The 21,038-nt window shown below is 39.8% G+C and overlaps 1 protein-coding gene across 1 annotated transcript in view; it reads right to left on the bottom strand.

Moving 5' to 3' along the window:
* Nucleotides 1-2,773: 2,773 nt before the first annotated feature.
* LOC307114802 (uncharacterized protein) overlaps nucleotides 2,774-21,038 on the bottom strand; it is a gene marked incomplete at its 5' end in the record, with an annotated part of 91,755 nt that continues 73,490 nt past the window's right edge. Inside the window, 5 exons of the mRNA XM_079797606.1 lie at nucleotides 2,774-3,104; nucleotides 5,229-5,364; nucleotides 13,052-13,238; nucleotides 15,073-15,115; nucleotides 17,010-17,167. Of these exons, the coding sequence (XP_079653732.1) occupies nucleotides 3,005-3,104; nucleotides 5,229-5,364; nucleotides 13,052-13,238; nucleotides 15,073-15,115; nucleotides 17,010-17,167 (624 nt within the window). The remainder of the gene's footprint in view (nucleotides 3,105-5,228; nucleotides 5,365-13,051; nucleotides 13,239-15,072; nucleotides 15,116-17,009; nucleotides 17,168-21,038) is intronic.

Below are 21,038 nucleotides of genomic sequence, written 5' to 3'. Positions count from 1 at the left end.
CTCATTGTGTGCACATTAAGTCCGCAGATGAGGCAGAACAAGAACTGGAGTTACACCAGCACTTACTTAGGCCCTGCGGGACCTCCTGAGAACAATGGGGGCTTGGTTTAGGGCTTCTAGGAATGCTGATGGAAACTTCCAAGTTTATCAAGGAGTGGGGCTAGCAGAGTTTTGACAACTGTCGGCCAGTCTTTGGGGTTCTAAATAGGCAACACTATGCTGCATACGACTCAGAAAGCCTGAAACTATACTTGGCCTTCTCCTAAGTCCACTTAAGACAATGCTCCTCCCTGATGGGATGCTCTGCAGGTAGTGAGCTGAAGGAGGCAAGATGCACTCCTTCTGAGGCTGTCCACAGGGATGGGAGGTCTGTATAGAACCAGCTGACAGTCCTTGCTAATGAGATCGAGAGTTCACTGGGGCTGCTCACTGTTCCAGTGCTTTTCATGCACCAGTCATTTAAGTCGCATAAGCATGTGACAGATGCTATAATCATATCCACTTGTAGATGAGGAAACTAAAGCTGGGAGAGTTAAAGTAACTTGCCCAAGGTGATGGACAGAAGTGATAAAGCTAGACTTTGAACTCGGGCCCTCGGGCTGCAGAGTGCATGCTTTGAACAATTCTTTCGGCCTCTCCTTAAATGGTAGGCTGGGTGGCAGCCCGCAGCTGGCCCACAGTAGGTGTCCAATGAAAATTTATTGACTCCGTGACTGTCGGGCTCATAGGGAGCGCTTCTTGATTTGCCAGAAGGTGGGCTAACACTAAAATGTGCAGCCAGGTAGTGCATATGTAGAAGGCTGGCCCTGCACCTTCTCCCTCCGTATTTGGTCTATTGGAGAAGGAAGCCTATGGATCCAGGGAAATGTTCTCAATCTTAAAACTAGAAAGTTCTTTCTGGGTCACATATCCCTTGCAAATCATATAAAAGCTTAGAACCCTCTCCACATAAATACACACACACACACACACACACACACACACACACACAATTTTTTCATTTTTATTTTTATGATGTCCAGGATTGTTTAGATGTCTACAACCTTCCAGGACTAACAACAGTAGTTTTGGGGCTGTGATTTGGAACTTCGAATGTTGATACCCTTCACTTGCAAGCGAGTTATACGAGTGCTTGCTTAATTCAGGTAAAATCGTATTCACACTTTCCCGAGGGAGTTGCTCTTGTTTTTCTCCTTGGGGGGAAGCGCCGAGTCAGTGTTGCCCTTGGCTGTGGGCACTCGCTGGCCGTGCAGCTTCTGCATTCCATGGCGGGGCTCCAGAACCGCAGGGCACCCTGCTGGGAGCGGATGTGTGAGCTCCAGGTTTCTGACATGAGCATTACTGATGACGCCCCTGCTGAAAGACCTCATTATTATCATGGTCAATGCCGGGAGAACAAAGGGGCCATTCTCAGAACAGAGGGCTATCTGTTATTGTTAATTGGATATTTTTGATTATGGTATTACGTGGGCCAGAGGATTACAGTGTTGTTTTGGGCATGAGTTCATGTGGGCCGCTTCTCTTAATATGGCAACTAAGTAGCGTCTGCTTACTCACAAACCCCCTTTATCTGAGTTGTTGTGAAAGGCAGCTGCAAACTGGAGCCATCTATTTGAAGAGTTCACAGTTTCGGGAAGAGGGGCGTGCAGTGGAGGTGAAGAGTATAGGAAAAATGACTCAAATTTTGATCTATTTTTCACATTTAAGATTCTCTGGAAAAGGATATAATTTGAAAGATGATGAAGTCTTCCATGAGATTGCGGAAATATAAACATTGCTGGAATTGACGTGCTTCAGTTCTCAGCCAAAGACTAGAAGTCTGATAACTTTGGGGAGAGGGTGGTTGCACTGTTTCTATGAAAATACACCACATTCTTGAGCACAATGAGGAGCTGTAGGATGAATGGAAGCAGCAGTGGATGGAGAGATGAAGACCGGGATTCAGTTTTAGTTCTGCCAGTAACAACCAATGTGATCTTCAACAGACTACTACCTCCCTGAGCCTCAGCTATGAAGAAAAGGGGTTCCATTGTAAGGCCCGTATGAATTCTGAAATATTATGATTTTATGAAAAGACAAGATTTCAATTTTTTTTTTTCTTTTCATTTTTGAGTTGCTGCAGGGCACTTGAATCTGGTAGTTGAACTCCCTGGAATCTGTATTTCGTGTTCCATTAGTGAAGGCATAGGACTTCCATCCTGACATCTTGGATACACTTATGGATTGTTCCCTTGAGAAATTAACCCAGTGATTAGAATTCACTTTCCAATTTCTCTGAATTTTACTTTCAGTATCAAGAGCAAGACATTTTTAATTATTTTGTGTTTGCCCCCGACAGTATGATAAATATCCAGGTAATAATAAGACCTATGCCTTTGCATTTTTCTCCCCTAAATTTAGTCTAATTCTTTCCTTGTTTAATTTTTATAAAAATAATATTACTTTTTTTTTAAGTGGGAAGTCTTAGGAGTCACTTGAGTCAGTTGATTATAAGATGACCCTAACAGAGAGGATCTTATTTAGCTGAATTATTTATTCATAATTTAAGCTACTTCATTTCCATGTTTTAATTTTCCCAAATATCAGCTTCCCACACCATGGCCTGTAGGCATTCTTAGAAGCCTACAGCTAAAGCACATAGTGGAACATTTAGAAAAGAATAAAAAAGAGAAAATAAATAAATCAACTTTATTGTATTTATGTTTTCAAAAGACAGGGAGGGGATAGGGCATAGTATATTTTGATGCTAGCATGTACAGCCTTAGGGGGAAAACACGAGGTGGGGGGGGGGGAATTAGTGATGTTGACATAAGTTGGATTATTTGAATGTCACATCGATTTTGGTACTTTAGTTAAAAAACAAAACTATAATCTTATCACAAAGTTTTACTGCATTGGAGAAACATTCATTTGGAAAGCTATATAATGAGAAATGTTTTTGTTTATCCTCACAACTAGCTGGTGATGATTTTGTGGATATTTTCTCTTAAGATTAGGGTTCTTTTTACATTCTGGTCTCCTCTAGAGGTCGATTGATGAAGTCTTGAATAGCCTGATGCAAAGGAAGCCATTTCTTGATAGACATTTTCAGAGCTGTAATCCAGCTGCAGAAATAACAGTGCATGACAAGTCATTAAAAAATCATCCCACTCTAAGAAGGTGAAATGTTACAAAATCATTTCATTTATTTTTTAATTGTTTCTCTTGGTTATTTAGCTTAAAATTAATAAAGTGAACAATGCTTCTTAGGTTTTGGATTGAACAAAAATGTAAAACACCAAATGAGAAATATGCAATTGTAGTTTTGAAATAAAACTATGTTCATATAAATAATAGAATCAAAAGAGGGTACAATATTTGTAAATAGTGAATAATGAAACTATAGGACTTTAAAAAATATTTCTGTTTCTATTTAAAGATAAAGTTTAGTTGACCAAACATATAGCAATCAAATATTGCCGTTAGGGCAAATAATTCTGTGTTAAATTTTGGAAACCACAGCAGTTAACTTTCTTTTCTCCTCCTCTCCCTTCCTTTTATTTTCTTGGATGATTTTTTTAAAGTGCATATATAACATTTATTCTAAGGGTGGTTAATAGGTATTATTAAAAAAAATGGTTTGGGTCAGATAAGCTTGGGTAATGGGAGCTATGGAGCATTAACCAGGATTCTTACTATCAGGGCAGGGTGTCTTAGCAACATTAATAAGTTAGTGTGCTTTGTGATTATCTAAGAGGGTAATATTTTATATCATTTCTTACACTTATTTTTTGTGAGTGGAATATCTTGTGAAACCAGAGTTCCATGAACCACTCTGTGAAACTCTTGCTCTTATGCTTTGAAATATTTCTGTCATGATTACATATTGTTTCCTTTTGATAATATCCACTCATGGATTTGGTGGTGAGATCCAACTATTCAACCTCTTCTCAGAGAAGCCAGTCCATTTTATTAAATAGAAGTTAACTCTGTTTCCTGTACATGCCAATTGGAGCTTCACCTTCAAGGGAAACATCTACATCTGCCACCCTAATTGTATAGTACCATCCCAAGGAAGAAAAGCTTGGAAAATATCTAGCAATTCTATATTCATTTTCCTCTTGCTCTAGTCTGCCCTTAGGAATGAAGGAAACAGACAAGATTTACATATGGGGAAGGTTTAGGGAGATCCTTTTTCCCTTCCTCAAATAGTCACGTGCTGGAGATCCTGAAATTCTACTTTCAGAGTTTTATTCCTTTGGGTTAAAACAGTGTATCTAGTTCTTGCAAATGTCTCTGGAAATGTTATTACATCATCTGTTTTAATAAATTACTGTGAATTTTTTATTAGATACTTTTTATTAGTTAAGAGAAAGTGTCCATATGAGGTGAGGAATGATCACCAAGCGGTCGGAGGGCACGGCACTCTTGGGGATTGGAGTTAGGACAGGGAGACTTGAGAGATGCAGGAGGACGCTCTAGACACCAGAGCACACTCCCTCTGCTTCATGATCTTGTCTTTGTTAACTTTAGTGCTTTTTTTCTCCAGAATCTTTATGAATCAGGTGCCCATTTGTACATACCAAGTTGTACAATGAACAAATCGAATTAGATCAGTGGTCGGCAAACTCATTAGTCAACAGAGCCAAATATCAACAGTACAACGATGGAAATTTCTTTTGAGAGCCAAATTTTTTAAACTTAAACTTCTTCTAATGCCACTTTTTCAAAATAGACTCGCCCAGGCCATGGTATTTTGTGAAAGAGCCACACTCAAGGGGCCAAAGAGCTGCATGTGGCTCGTGAGCCGCAGTTTGCCGACCACGGAATTCGATGGATAAGTCCCATGTTCTTCAATGGCTTATGACAAAACAAAAAAAAAATTATCAAATTCAGATGGTCATATCAATAAGAGTTATGTGATAGGAGGTGAAACAGCAAATCTGAATTAGTAAATTACAACCTCACAGATTTTGGCATTATATTTTTTATGTTGAAGCCTGAGTCAGTCACTGCCTTGGGAAAAATTGTGAACTTCCTTTTTTATTTGAAAATAATACTTTGAGAAGAGTCATATACATTGAAAGAAAAAGAATCCTGGGTAATGGTAATTATGGAGAGACTATGCAAAGAAAGGGCGTGATTTGATTGAAGATAGGAGTTGAAGTTGGAAAATAAGAATAAGGGTTTGTTATGAAGGCTCTTGCCAGGACTAATAAAGAAGAAAAAATGTGCAGATCTTGACTTACCGTTGGTTTTCTGTTTTATTTTCTGCACAGAAGTAGAAAGTCTTGAATTCTTCAGATGGAGGTTTGAGTTCAATTATTGATTGCTTGAAGCTAAGGGTCTGCTCATTGACCCTATATCCTTGCAGATATAGGCCACCTATAGAAGGTGAAAGAAAAGAAAAAACAAGTGAGGAGAATAGAGAAAGAGTTAAAATAGAGAAAATGAGACTGAAACGGTATCAAGAAAAAAACTTGCATCTGAAGGAAACTCTAGTCCAGCTGTTCTTTTTTAGTCTTGTCATTAATGATTAATGGCAAGATTGGTAATAAAGTTTGGATTTTCTGGTTTTCATTTTTGCATTCTTCTTACTGTATGTTTGGTACTGAGCTTTGGTTTACTGTGGGCTTACTAAGCTAGCTTCTTTACCTGGGGAACACATTTTGAAATAATTTTTTTGGTATCAAAGAATTACACCTGCAATACCACATTTGAGGAAAATGTAATAATATTGGTTGGGCAGAACTATTTAGGCATCTTTCTTTAAAAATATATTTTTTTATTGCTTTCAGAGAGGAAGGGAGAGGGAGAGAGAGACAGAAAGATCAATGATGAGAGAGAATCATTTCCTGGCTGCCTTCTGCATGCCCCCCTACTGGAGATCCAGCCCACAATCTTGAACCATGACCCCCTGGTTCATATGTCAATGCTCAACCACTGAGCCATGCCACCCAGGCAAGGCATCCTTTCTGAAGAATAATGTAGACTGCCAGCAGTTTCTATAACCAACACAGATTCTTACCTTCTTTGTACATATTTAATGCAAAGCACATTTAAAATATGAACCCACAGGGTGAAGTGAGGGAGCCAACTCGAATTAAAATGAGAGTAAATGACTGGTTTTAAAAGATAATTTCCTCCCCATGGTCCTTTGAATCTATGTTAGTGGTTACATATTGCTTGGCATGAAATTTCTTTCCATTATTTGGGGGTTTGGGAGAGGCTATCAGTGTAGAAGGTGCTGAAAAATCAAACGCTTGAGTGGGGTTTTTTTAGGTTTTTTTGTTTGTTTGTTTGTTTTATGGTGTCTTGATGCTCTGAGGTAACCTGCATCTCATGCAGAGACTTCGGGCAACATCATTAGCAGCGATGATGAGATATTTAAACCTCTCTCTTGCTCTTGCTAACTCTTGTTCTCATGCCCCACCTCCCTCTAGGAGCCACTTTAGTGCACTGTACTGACAAAAATACGACTTGGATTTTTGCTACTCTACACAGTAACTATTTCATGCCCATGCATCAGGAAGGGACTGTCAGAGAAAATTTGGTCCCTTTGAATATGGGTGACTTTTGATTTCCTTTTGGTTAACCTGGTACCAATGTGCACTGTCAGGAAGTCATATATTTTCTTTTTTAAACTGAATGAGTGGCTTTTGGACTTTAAAAATTAAAGGAAAACTTGTTTATTTTATAAGGGGATTTAGATATAATATTAAAGTTTTTTTAATTTTTCATTAAAAAAAGTCAATTTTAGAACTACTAGGAAAACATTCATTTTTAGAAATGGTTGGATATTTTTTTTTATTAAGTAGACCCCGTACAATGGTTTTTACTAAAATCAGAGAATGACCTCTTTCTTTGCATTGTATGTGTCAACTTTAGTTTACACATCATAAAATTCACCCATTTTTAGTGTATAATCAATGATTTTTTGTGTATTTATGGAGTTGTATAACCATCATCATAATCTAACTAGAGGCCCGTTGCACAAAGATTCGTGCAATAGGCCTTCCTTCACCTGGCTGCCGGCACCGGTTTTCCTCTGGCACCCGGGACCCAGGCCTTTGCTCTGGCTACCGCCTTCTGCCTTTGCTCTTGCTGGAGTCTTTGCTCTGGCCGGAGTCTTCACAGGCTTTGTTGATTCCGGCCAGAGTCTGCAGGCTTCGCTGACTCTAGCCGGAGTCTTCACTTCGCTCTGGCCGCTCCTGTAGCTCTCTCCACCCCTCACCCTCTCCCTCATAGCAGGCGTCCTACCCTGCCCAGCTGCTCCACGCATGGAGTGGCTGGGGGGTGGGGCTGCCACCAGCTTTGTCCTGCTAATTTGCATATTCCCTCCTGATTAGCTGGTGGTTGTCAAGGAGTAACAGTCAATTTACATATTTCTCTTTTATTCGTGTAGATTTTATAACATTTTCATCCCCTCAAAAAGAAGCTCCATACCCATTTGTAGTCATGCCCCATCTGCTGCCCCAACCTAACCCTAAGCAATCCAAACCTATTTTCTGTCTCTATAGATTTGCTTTTCCTGGGACACTTAATATGAATGGAATTATATAATATGTGGTCTTTTGTGACTGGCTTCTTTCACTTAGCATGCTGTTTTCAGGATTCATTCATGTTATATCATGTGTCAGTACTTCATTTCTTTTTATTGTATGGATATATCACATTTTATTTATTCATTTATTCACTAGTTGATGGATAATTGGATTTTCTTCAAATTTTTTGTTATGAATAATGTTGTTATGAATATTCATGTACATATTTTGCATAAATATGTGTTTTGGGGGTATATGCTAGAAGTGGAATAAGCAACATGATAGATGTTTCAGGACTCTAGGTTAACTAAAGACAATTCAGAGGGTAATTTTGCTGTCTTAATTTTCTGCTCCAAACTATAGCACACAGCATTTATATCTTGCTGCACTGGTTTCTGACATCTTCCTACTTGTGAGATTTCCTTTTCTCATCTATCTGAGCAGATATGAATACCCTTCCCTATCCCTATCCTTTCTTAGTATAGAGAGAAGATACTGTCCAAATGTGTCCACTACAAATAGAAGGTTATCTGACCCCTTTTATAATTAGTTATAGTGTAGAAATGATTGGCAGTGAAGACATCCAATTATAACCCAATTACCTCATTTGAGGTGACCTCATTGGGCTAGTCTCTATCTGTTCCTGGGTAGCAGCAATAAATAGCAAGCTGGCATAATTTTGGACAGAAATTTCTCACAAAAGCTATGCAAGCATTACGTGTCCCATTTGCTCACAGACCTTGCTGTGACTTATTCAGGAAGCATAGTTAAAAGTCACAATTTGTTACTTCCAGCTTTGGCTGGAGAGAGATAAAAGGGAAAAAAATCAAGTATATGGTGAATGACAAAGGGCTTCAGGCCTGTCAAGAGGCACTTGACTAAAGGGCTTCTAGAATCCTCACACAATACCTTTTTAGTATTAACAGGCACAGGCAAGCCAGTAATCCATATTGTGAAAGTACCAGCACTTTCCTTGACAGTAAGGGCGGACTTCAGGGAACTGTCTGCGGCTATTTCTAACTCCCACAATACACATTAGAGGCATATTTATCTAGCTGAAAGTAAAATGTGGGATTCGCATCTGATGTGGTTTTTACAGGAAATCAGGGCTGTGTGGCTTCTCATATCTTGCTCTTTCTCCTCATTTCACTGTTATTTCTTCTTGTCTTCCCTTTCTTGTCCTCAGTATTGTCTTAGCATCTCAGATGACTGTTACAAGAAATAAGTCATGCTTGAAATATTACAGAAACTTTCAGAAGTGAGAAATAGCAAATGTTCATAAAGAACATAAATCAATGGAATAAAATGAGTTTAAAAAATAAAATCAATAAAAGTGAAACAGTAAAGCAACAAGGATGCTATAGCCCGTGGGCCATGTCTCTTTGAAGTGGTGATCACAGAAGTCAACTAATATGATCAGCATATTATAAAGATAATGGAAAGAAAAGAGCCCTTTTAAGTACTCTACGATTCTGAACAGAAAACTGACTGAATAAGCATATATTCAGAGACAGTATTTTTGTATTTTCCCAACTGTTTTGCCTGTGAGAAAAACATACCTCTATGTGTTTTCATACATTTAGAACAAAATTTTACGAACTGTTGTGGTATATCATAATATTTTCTATTCAATTCAATTCTATTCTATTTTTAAATACTGGCCCCAACCTACTACATTGATTGCATGACTCAGTAATGGGGTCAAAACCTGCAATTTGGTATAAATGGTAATCATGACCTATTTCAAAGTTATGACCTTCACAGGGCTGGAGAACAAGGAACCAGACTAGGGTGGGATGTGCCAGAGCCAAGCAGAGCTTGGACAATAAAGTAAAGGAGGAATTTTAGATTCGACCAGCACCAAGGCCACTCACTTGGCATCACTGGGAAAAACTGAAAATGAGTAGTAAGACTCTGTATAATCTTTATGAATATAATAATGATTCACATTCCATGCATGTAACATGATTAAGTTAAATGGCGTATTTGAGTGTCCTGTAGTGTTTATGGCACATCATGGGTTCAGCCACTCTCAGTAAGTTTCTCTGCTGTCCTCACAATTCCCATGGCGCCTGTGATAAACAGTTGGACTGCTGATGTCCAGAGTACAGAAACCAGACAAACAGCACAATTGACTGAGTGCTACTTTCAGAAGACTACTTTCTGTCAGGGAGAACCACACGTAGCACTGTGGCTAAGAGTTTGGGCACAGGATTCAGATAGCATTTGTTCACATTTTGTCGCTGTCACTTACTAGCTGGGTGACCATCGGATATTGTTAACTTCTCTAAGCCTTCGTTTCTCACTTATTATGGTGAAATAACAGTGGATATTTTGCCAATATCAGTCTTAGATAATGAACATAAGTGCTTATCCAAGTCCTGGACACACAGGGGGCATCCAATAATACATGCTAACTTTCCCACTTCAATACACCAGAGCAGTGTGGTCTAGTCATCTAAAAAAAATGTGGTTAACCAGGGCATGGGGATGGGCATATTTATCCTGGGAATTTCCCACTGGAGATGTGGATATGCATCGATCCTATCTTAGTTTTACTGTACCAGATCACTGGCTGTGAACGTCGGGTCATGATTGAAGTTAAAAGGTACAAGAAGGTTGAGCAGGACTCCCCGAAATAGATTGTAAACCACAATTTAAAATTGAAATCTAGGGAAGGGTAAAGACTTCAGAAGAGTTTTGCAACAGCCACCTGATTAACCCTTGGAGAACTTCTTTGAGGCCCAGCAGCTGTCAGGGTGGGAGTGGGTGGCAGTAACGTGCACCTTTTAGAACAAGGTATGTGCTCAGGCAAGTGGTATTTTTTATTCAAGGAAGAGCAGAGTCATGTAAAACTAAAAATCACAGGCCTCTATTTTAGAACATGGCCTAGATATACAATTTCTGTTGGAATTTCAGTAAGGAAAATGTTCTTTCAATCCATATTTGAGATAATTTGGGCTAGAAATTGATGACGTGTGGAGATAGGAATATTCAAGACTTAAGGCCGAGAAAGAATGAATGGCTTCGGATTAAGTATTTTTTTTAAACCACAAAATAATATATTTTCTAGAAAGGAATTAGAAATTAGGTAATTCATGATAGCTGAAAAGGGTGTGATATGGCAGGAAGGCCAGGCATCTATCTGGTGGCCTGAGTTCTGGTTTGATCTTTGAATTGAGTTTTCAGTTTTCTAATCTTTCTCTGCTACTAAATGAGGAAATTACAAACTTCTCACATTTCATGGGAATAATGGCCAATTGAGGTAATATGGTTCATTCATTCATTCATTAAACATACATTATATCTCCGAGCATATAATGCCTTAGAAGAGACAAGATTGCTTAAATAAAGATAAAAATACAAAGTAAAGGGTGATAAGAGTCATAAAATAGATTAGTGTGCAAGTTCAGAAAAGGGAGATGCCTGTTATCCAGGACCATCTTTATAGCAGAGACGGCTAACAATGGAACAAGCACTTGAAGGACAGGTAGAATCAGGACAACTTGTGCTAGGGAATCAGTAGGTAGAGACTGTTTCCGGGAAGGAGTTAGCACAAGAAAAGAGATGGGTCAGAAAACATCCAAGGGGATATGCTAAGGAAATAGAATGTGACCATGTTTGGGTAGAGTGCAGGGTGCTTTAACATCGATTTGTTATTCCACTTATTGATGCATTCACTGGTTTGATTTTTTTAAAAAAATTGATTTCAGAGAGGAAGAGAGAGGGAAAGAGAGATAGAAACATCAATGATGAGAGAGAATCATTGATCAGCTGCATCTGCACGCTCCCCACTGGGGATTGAGCCAGCAACCTGGGCATATGCCCCTACCAGGAATAGGTCCCCCGACCCCAACCACTGAGCAACATCGGCCGGGCCTTTGGTTGAATCTTGTATGTGCCATGACCCGGGAACAAACCGGCAACTTTGGCCATGGCCATTTATTAGTAGCTGTTTTCCAGTTCTCCAACTAGGACTTTCTAAGTAGGGCCTCCTCTGACCTTTCAGATTAAGGGAGGCCATCTAGTGGCTGCCGCTGGCTATTTTAAACTTTTGGAATCAGCAGCTGTCTCTGGCCCTAGGGGTTTGGCAGCACTGTGTTAATATTTCAGTTTGGAGTAATCTGAGCATTCAATCCTAAACATTTCCTCCCTAGCTATGGGAGGAAACAGTCTCTTGAAAATGAGCTTCATTGATTTGGGAATTAAAATGTTCAGACTTTGATAATGATACTTTATAACAGAAGTCCCAGGCAATGACCAGGTTGGAGGTTTGTTTTGTTTGCTTCATTCCCATCCTGGTATCAGGTGCTTGAAGCTGTGGATTTGGACTGGAACAGGAACAGGCTGTCCTGTAAGTGCTTAGAGATGCCCTCTCTCTCTTAATAGTTGAATGATATTCTGGGTCATGTTTTAACTCTCAAAACCAAAGGACGATTAAGTGGGGAGAATTATTCTATTGTTCATCCTGAATGATGAGAAATGGGCCATGCTTGCTTTGTACCTCTTTTGTACCCTTCCAAGAAGATAGAAAATTGTCTCAAGATACTCATTTCCCAGTTGTCATGTCTTTCTAGGTTAATTAAACCTAAGCATTAATGCTACAAAAAGAAATTAAATGACTGAGATTGCAGAATGTTCACTACTGCTATATTATTTAAGGATTTTGGAAAAAGTCCAACTGCAAACAAAACACCAATGATCTCTTTTGTCAAAAATGATAAGAAGGTTAAGTAATCTTTCTTTTAGAAATCAGGCACAATTATTTTATTATTAAATTATATTTTTTAAATACTTGTTTTGTGTATATATAGTTTTTAATATATACAATTTAATAAATATAATAAATGTATATATACCTATATATGTGTATAAAATATCAAGAGCTTTTCATGTAGAGAGCTTTTCATATAGAGAGCTTTCTATGTAGAGCTTAAGTCATTCCATTGGCAATTATCTTATTTGATCTTAACAATAGTCCTGTGAAATAGATAGCTATTTCCATTTTATAAATGAGGAAAGAAAGTTTTAGGAACTTAAGAACTTGCCCAGGGAAAATTGGTTTCAGAGAGGAAGGGAGAGGGAAAGAGAGATAGAACTTTAGACAGCTAAAGTTCTCTTCTTTTACTGACTTATCTAAGATTATGGATACTGTGAGAAAAGGGTGGAGTCACTACCCGTCACTACACTGACTCTGAATGTCATTAGTGTCCGAAAGAATGGAGTTGATATTTCGCATTTCCAGGCAGTAAAAGCATGGGGTCAGGGGCAAGGCTCTGGAGTTTGGCTGTGCTCAGAGCTCAGCTTCATTGCTTACTACATGTAATCTTGTCAAGTTACGTAGACTCTCCAGCCAGTTTTCTTCTCTGTAAAATGGAAATTATAGTAATACCTCTTCTTTGGAAGATAATTGAGTTAATTTAGGTGAATTACATAGCACAAGACTTGGTAAGGGCTCCATAAAGCTAAGATGTCATTACTATTATTATTGTAATCACTATTATTTCATGTGGAAGTTGAGTCCGTACCTGAGGCCTGGGTGGAGCGAATGCTAGCGTAGAGGTACAAGCAGCCATCCTTCAGAATGCAGTAGTGCTGGGCCCACAGGTCTGTGCTTCTGTCCAGTTGGTGCAGAAGGCCCAGGCACTCCGGGTTCTTGATAGCCAGGGGTGGGAGGCTACTGTTGTGCAGAGTAACATCTTCCCAGACATGGTTCTGCAGGTGCGGCACAAAGGGATCGGCTGAGCGATCGGCCTGCGCCAGAGATTCCCTGGGCCGGCGGCATCACACGCAGGCTATTTGACCTCAGAGAAGCCACAGTCCTCAGTGATTCTATTGCTAAGGCAATGGGAATACTTGAGCAACTGGCCAGAAAACCTGAATTCATCTCTTGGCCATAGAGAATGTCTCCCTTTTCATGTCCAAAGACAGCCCTTCTCTTTGGGTTCTATTGTGAGGAAATCAAGAGGACCCCAGTGATGTACAGAAAGGAAGTGGAAACAGGCATCTCAGCAAAGACTAGTTCGAATGGCGCTGTCTATGAGGGTTGGTCCCCGTTTGCCCTGTTCCAGGTGGGTCCTCTGTGACTAACAGCAGCCCCTGGTTCATGCTTTATCTAGAAATCCCATGTGTGCAATGGAACAAGGTAAATGCCCCAGGCCAGAGCGAGCCTTAGGCTCTTATGGCAGGCCCACAACAAATCAAGATCCTCTACCCTGGACGGTAGTCCTCAGTCCATAGGCCTTAGAGGCAGGTTCTTCCGGGGCGGGGGGGGGGGGGGGGTGGGGGGGGGGTGGGGGGGTGGGGCGGGGAACTTGACCCGAGGCATAGGACACAGTGCTTCATCCCAGTTTATCAGAACACCCTGCCTGGCGCAGGGCCAGTTTCTCTTTATTTAGTTTCAGTTTTGCTCTTTAGTTTTAACAAGGCATTGAGAAAGATTTCAGAATGTGGAGCTGGCTTTATTCGTTGCTGTGAAGTGGGAGCCCGCTGGGGGTTTGGATGTTCCTTTTTCACTCGGCTGCGGACACTGAAGGCATTAGCAGAAAAGATGCCTCTTAAAATACTGACGCTCACTGGGAGCTCGCATTGAAGAGGTGGGTGAGTGCAGTGAGCTCTGTGTTCCAGGTGATATGAAACACAAGTCCTGTTGTTTGTCATATGATGATGCCAGCGATTGTTCTGCAAGGACAGTTACAGGGCACAGGGCAGTGCACTCAAGCTCAAATGAGGCAAATTTTCCAAAATAGACACGCGCCAAAATATATACAGAAGGTAACTGACTGAAAATGCCTTTTGCTTATATGCCGTTTTGTGAGGAAATGAACATGTTTAAAGGAAATCTATCCCCTCGTTAGAAATAATACACAGAGTATAAAAATGGAACAGTCGGGTATTAAAGCAATTTTCCTTACTCCCCTCCCCTGCTCCCCGCCTCCCCCAGGTCATAGCATGAGCTCAGAGAAAGGAGTATCACATGCCTTCGGGCTAAAGTGATGACTCACCTGTTGGTGTTATGAAGTTATCTGTCAGTGTATAGGTCAAATCTAAGTTAAAAATTATACTGCTCCAAGGCTAGGAATCATGAACTAGCAAGGACAGTGCAAGAAAGGTGGCCTAATATGTTTCCAGAACAAGGATATGAACTAAGACACTCATTTTCTAATAAGCTGCTCGGCCCACAGCGCTATCCCAAGCCATCCCCGACACCTTGGACTTTGGGAATGAAAAGAAAACAGCAGCAGTGTCTAACCTCACGGGGAGCTACAGGATTGCTCTGTGTGAAACAAATTCCACCCCCGTTTGTGACTCCCCACTGAGCTCCATGGGAGCAATGTCACACACACTCCTGGAAAGAAAAAGAGCTGCAGGAATGCCAGCTCCCCTTAGACTCTGAGTAGGAAACCCTGTTGACTTAAAATCCTCTTTCCCAGCTTTTAGGGCAGATCTGAGAAGTCCCAGGGTGGACTGCCCAGCATCTGACTTGATCCTTTGCCGCTCTGAGTAGAAAACCAGAATGAAGGCCGAGATAAATATCGAGAACACTTACCTGGTGGACAGGATGGGCCGCTTTGTCCATTGCCTCAAGCCACCTGAAAGACAGTAAAATGAGGGTGCTTTCCTTGGGGGTCCCCGATAAGTGCCATTTGGAGGGGCTGGCTGTTCTCCCTGAAACCCATCAACCCGACAGAATGGTCTTGAGGCTCACATATATTTTACTCTCTTAAGTTCATGGTTGAAGGGCAACACATTCTTACAAAATTACTGTTTCTAGGTGGCAAATCCCACTCTTGTCAGGCATATTTAAAATAAATTCTTCTTCTCTACTATAGTTTAATTAGTGCCTTAGAGCAAACTCATTCATTTTTCATGTTCCTAAGGCATGTGCATTTATTAATACCAGCAGGGCTGATAGCAACTCATGTGTTAACTGCAAGGAACTGGTTGTTAAAATATGGGAAGACTGGTCAATAGTCACTCTCAAGTGTCTCTTGGGCATAGTGGTCTCCTTTAGGGCGCAATTAGTGCCTCTACTTGAGAAGTGAATTTTCTTAGTCCTGTCTTCTTAGCCATGACCAGCCTATCCACCTCAGCCCATCCCGTCTTGCCAATCTTTTAAAATTTCCTTTTGAACCCCGTAACTTCCAATAAAACCATACTGCTTGCTCTTCGTCCAAAAGTTTGACTTAGTCCCTCTTCCTCCTCTGTTCCATTTCTTCTGTTGTTTGCTTATCTGATTTGCTATCGCACCCTTCATAATCTCCTCCCTCAGCCCTACACCAGAGACCTTCTCTCCTCCCCTCAATTCCTGTGCCACCTTTGTCGTCTCCTGTAGCACTTCTCAATTTCTACTTTGAATTAAAAATATTGGAATAAATGCCCTATGTTATTAGTTGGGAGCTTTCTGAAGGCTTTGTCATACTAATAGTCCTAGAAACCTTAAAGCAATCTTACACATATTAAGGCTCTCCAATAGATGCAGGGGGTGGGCAAAAGTAGGTTTACAGTTGTGAGTACATAAAACAATTTATTCTTTTATTATTATTTATTAATTATTGTATTATTTTCCATATGAACAACTGTAAACCTTCTTTTGTTTCACCCTGTATTTTGTCCATGAATTAAAATACAATCAAGTCGCTATCATCATATTTCCCTGTTTGTCCTTTAAAAAAACATGCATTTGACATATAATGTTCCACATATAGGGACAGTATATTGTTTTCCTAAGATGTTCCAGACCCAGGACTCTCTTTAAAATTGGAGCTGAGGCCAAATTCTCTTAAAGAGTTATGACATTGACATTAACTCTGTTGAACCACTCATTACCTCTGTGTCATTGTCTCCTTCACCCCTATCCATCCCATCCCTCACCCTAAATTAGCAGTAGTTACACGACAGTTGTCAGTTGACTCACTGGACTGACCAATGACCTCCATTCCATCAGGGTGATACACTGAATAATGATCATAAGTCTCTAAATGAATGGAGTTTGTAGGTTACCCTCTGAGAATGCCTGCACACGTCTACCCTCTGATTGGGTTGTATGCTGACAAGTGCCAACTGGATTCATTCCCCACCAAGCTACATTACTATTATTTATGTTGCTCACCTCACTATAGTGTGTTAAATTATAGCCACACCACATTGCTTTTATGCCTGGGATTACCCATCGAATTAGCTTAAAATAAATAAATTCAGTAACTTTTGGGGAAGCTAGATATGAACTGTAGCATTATTAAGTTTTTTAGGAAAATGTGGAGATCCAAAGTAAGCAAGTTAGGAGAAGATGCTTCTGTTCGTTAGAAATTCTGTTAGAACAACCTGGGAGGATAGTGAAGGACTAAACTTCTCATACCTAAGAAACAGATACTTTATTGACTCCTGCTATGAATTTGCTGTTCCAATCCCAATAATCTATAAGACTGCTGTTGAAGAAGCACCCCCCTCCAATGAATCCGGTGAGATAAAAGATGAACGAATTACCTTTTCATTTCTTGGTTTGAGGTTGCACAGAGGCAAAAAGTTCTATTTCCAGACTGAGGCACACAGTTAAACACAAATGGTTTTCCCAAACTGCTGTCGATGTCGACTTCTGCGCCTTCTAATTTTATTACCTCTAGAGGGGGGCATTTCCCTTCATCCTGCAATTGATACGGAAGAGGGTCAGCATGGGCGCTGCAACTAACAGATAAGGGAGAAAATGAGAGAGGAAAGGACTCGAGTTATTCTTTGAATTGATTGCTTGTTCTGGAATAAAAATAAAACCAAAATGAGTTTTTGTAGATTATGTTTTCCATGATATACTCCATGGTGCTCCAGATTTCCAGCGAGGATATTTTCCCACATCCCTTTTGAAGAGCATCTATTAATATGCATTTTACCCATGCCGTCTCATGAAAGTATCAGAAAAAAGAACATCAAAAGAAATTGATATTATAAAGTGTATGTGATTGGTAGCGACATGAGATCTCTAGTTAGTGTCTAATTAACATGTATTTCATGCTCGTGTGTCAGGACCGCTTCTAAATACTTCACATATATTAATTGATTTGTCTTCACAAATGCTCAGGAGGTAGTTACATTTATTATCTCTATTTTACAGATGAGAAAACTGCAGTATAGTGAGAATAAAGAACACTTTTCTTTAAATGACAATAGTTTAGAATACCATGATATGTTTGCAAGACTAAATCATTTTACAGATATTTTGTTATTTATATTATTTCAAAACATCCTCTCCATTATTTATCCCTTTTCTATAAAACAGCTATAAAATATATTGAGGTATATTTTACATACCATAGTCAATCATGTGCATGTACCATTCAGTGATTTTTTAATAAATTTATAGAGTCCTGAAACCATTGCCACAATGTAGATTTAGAACTTTTCCATCAACCACTACATTTTCTTTGAGCCAATGTGCATTCAATTGCTACTCTTGCCCCTCCAATCACAGGCAATCACAGATCTGCTTTTTGTCCCTATAAAAGTGCCATTTCTGGACATTTCATAGAAGTAACATCATATACTGTGTTGTTATGGTCTTTTGTGACTGGCTGCTTTCCCTTAGTGTAATGTTTTTAAGCCTCATTCATGTTGCAGCACTTATTAGTATTTCACATCTTTTGCTGAGCTATACAACGTGTGGCAAAAGTAGGTTTACAGTTGTTTATTTGGAAAAGAATACAATAATTAATAAATAATAATATAAGAATAAACTCTTTATTTTGTGCACTCACAACTGTAAACCTGCTTTTGCCCCACTCTGTATTCTGTTATATGGTTATGCCTCATTTACTTTATCCCTTCACAACTTGATGGGGACTTTTCTTTCCAGTTTTTGTCCATTTTGAATAATGCTGCTAAGAACATTTGTGTACAGCTCTTTGTGTAGACATATGCTTTCATTCTCTTTGGTAGATCACTAAGAGTGAAATTGCTGGGCCACATGGTAAATTCAGCTTTCACTTTATAGGAAACTGGCAAGCTGTTTTCCACGGTGACTGTGCCATTTTACATTCCCACCAGCAGCGTATGAGTGGCCCGGCTTCTCCACACTCTCACCAGTACTCTGTATTGCTCGTCTTTTTGATAACAGCTGTCCTACTGGGTATATAGTGGTATCTCCTAGTGGTTTTAATTTGCTTATTTCTAATGACTGATAATATGGGACCCCATTTGGCGCAGAGGTTCTTAACCAATTTTCGAAAATGAGTTCCTTCGAGATGCTGATGAAAACTATGGACACCCCACCAAAAATGCATAATCATGTTTGTGTGCCTGTATACACATGCATATGTATGTGTGTATATACCTACATGTGTATGTAAATGCATATGTATGTGTGCATGTATACACATGCAAATATGTCTTGCAACTCATGGGTGAAAGGATACAAAGATATTCTTCCTCTAAAGGTAATATATCATAGTTGTATGGTACTTCAATTTATAAAATATTTTCATGGACTCTATCTTTTTATTCTTTGCAACTATTCTATAAAGTAGAAAGCTAATGCTACACCATTTTCTAGAGAAAGAAACCGGGTCTTCTGGCTCTGTCTTCCGCACTGCTTCTCTCACATGTCTGCCTTCTTGGACCACTGCAATTTGGGAGACTGCTGTCTCTTAGAGTCAACACATGAAAACTGGGTAGTCAACATTTAAAGACAGAGTATTTCCTGAAGTCATCAGGTTTTCTTTAATAGAGACAGAAATCTGAAATTTTGTTCAGTTTTAGTAAATATTATAAAGTTAGCACATCTTATAATAATTGCATATGGCCAGTACTATGACATTAGAAATCAGAAGAATATATTTTCATTAGCTTTAATAAGGAAAAAGAGTTTAGATGACTATAAATCATGGTTAATTATTTATATAATTTCCCCAATAGCATCTTAAACAAATAAAGAAAAATGAGAGAGAAGGGAAAGTATAAATAAATCCTGGAGATTATATTTTCTTCTGCTCATTTGCTACAAGCAAATATTCACTGGGTCTGCTTTTGTTTGGGCCCATTATGCAGATAAGATGATATCATATGTTGATGTCTCAGAGTCAGCCCTCTGAGGTCACTTTCGAACTACCATGTTCTCCCACATCCTTTGCTGTTGGAACATGCAAGAGAGTACACTCATATGGCATATGACACACACCGGCGGCTCTTTCCCCTCTGCTCAAGTTGCAGCAGTGTGGGGAGAATGAATGACTGGTGAACAGACTAGATGGAAAATGAGGCTATTTGTCTGAAATGGTCTCTATCCTGGCCCAGATTCCATTGTCACTAATCTCACCTGCTGCCTCTCTGCCCACGATTACAAGCCTGCTGTGGCCCTGGAAACAGCTGCACTGAAAACCATGGGCACAGCCTGTGTGGGAGGCGGGGTGCTCCTGCAGCTGTGCTTACTCATCTGACTCTTTCCTTGGGTTTCACCAGCCCAAGCACCTCGAAGCTCCAATCCTGTGGAGACACAGAGTTTGGAAAAGGTTCTCTATTCAGTCTAATCCCAATGCTGCTTTGACTGTGGTTCCATGGTCCCCAATCGAATGTTTTCAAGAGATAAAGAACAACTAGGATCCTTTTTCCATGTTACAACTGTGCCCGTGGGGTTTTCAACTCTTCCCTGAAGCAAAACTTAGTCCTTCAGTTTGGCAATAATTCTTAAATAGGGTCTGTTTGATTCCGCCCCTCTGGCTCTGCCAAAAGTCTCACTTTTCTTGGTACGGGTTTCCCAGAACTTCATATTCTCCTTTCCAAGATGCGAAAAGGCTCTAGCTCCATTTTTAAAAAATTCCTAAGTCAGAGATCCAGCTGCTTCATGTGTGCAGGATTGATTAAAATAGCAGGGATGGTGAAGGGATTTGCTCAGGGAAGTCCAGAAGCTATCCACGGAGAATAAAGGAACTTAGGCTGCTTACGCCAGATGGCCTAGGATAATGTTGACATTGTCTATCATTTCTACAGCAGTAATCCCAAAGGTCACACTGCTCAGCAAAGGGAAACAGTAAACAATAGTAATGACAAAGACCCGGCCCAGAGTGAATCCACTTCTAATTATTTCTTCTGAAGAAAAATAGACAAGGACATTTGTGTCTGTCTGCAACTTAGGCTCTCTGGTAAAATAAAATTCCCTACAGATGTTTTTGAGTTAATTTGCTTTGGTCAAAGTTTTGGTTTGAACATGCTAGATTTACTTATTTTTTTGATTGTTACTGTTAGGCCTCTTTGATTAAGAAAAGAGAAAAGGCTGGGAAGCAATACCAGTGTTCGGCAAACTGTGGCTCGCGAGCTACATGCGGCTCGCGAGCCGCGGTTTGCCGACCACTGAGCTATACCAACATATTTCCTTTTATCTCAAGGCACAGTCATGAAAATCCACAAACTAAGGAGGAGGAAAAAAGGCATCTTTAGCCATGAAAAATAGCTAAATCACAGAGGGGAAGCCAGAGCCAAGATAAATTTAGAGGACAAGAAAGCATGTCCTGAAGCAACGTACCACATGAAAGA

The sequence above is a fragment of the Cnephaeus nilssonii genome (genome assembly GCF_951640355.1).
Source record: "Cnephaeus nilssonii genome assembly, chromosome: 2".
Classification (NCBI taxonomy): Eukaryota; Metazoa; Chordata; class Mammalia; order Chiroptera; family Vespertilionidae; genus Cnephaeus; species Cnephaeus nilssonii.
This window is presented reverse-complemented; position numbering and strand designations above follow the sequence as displayed.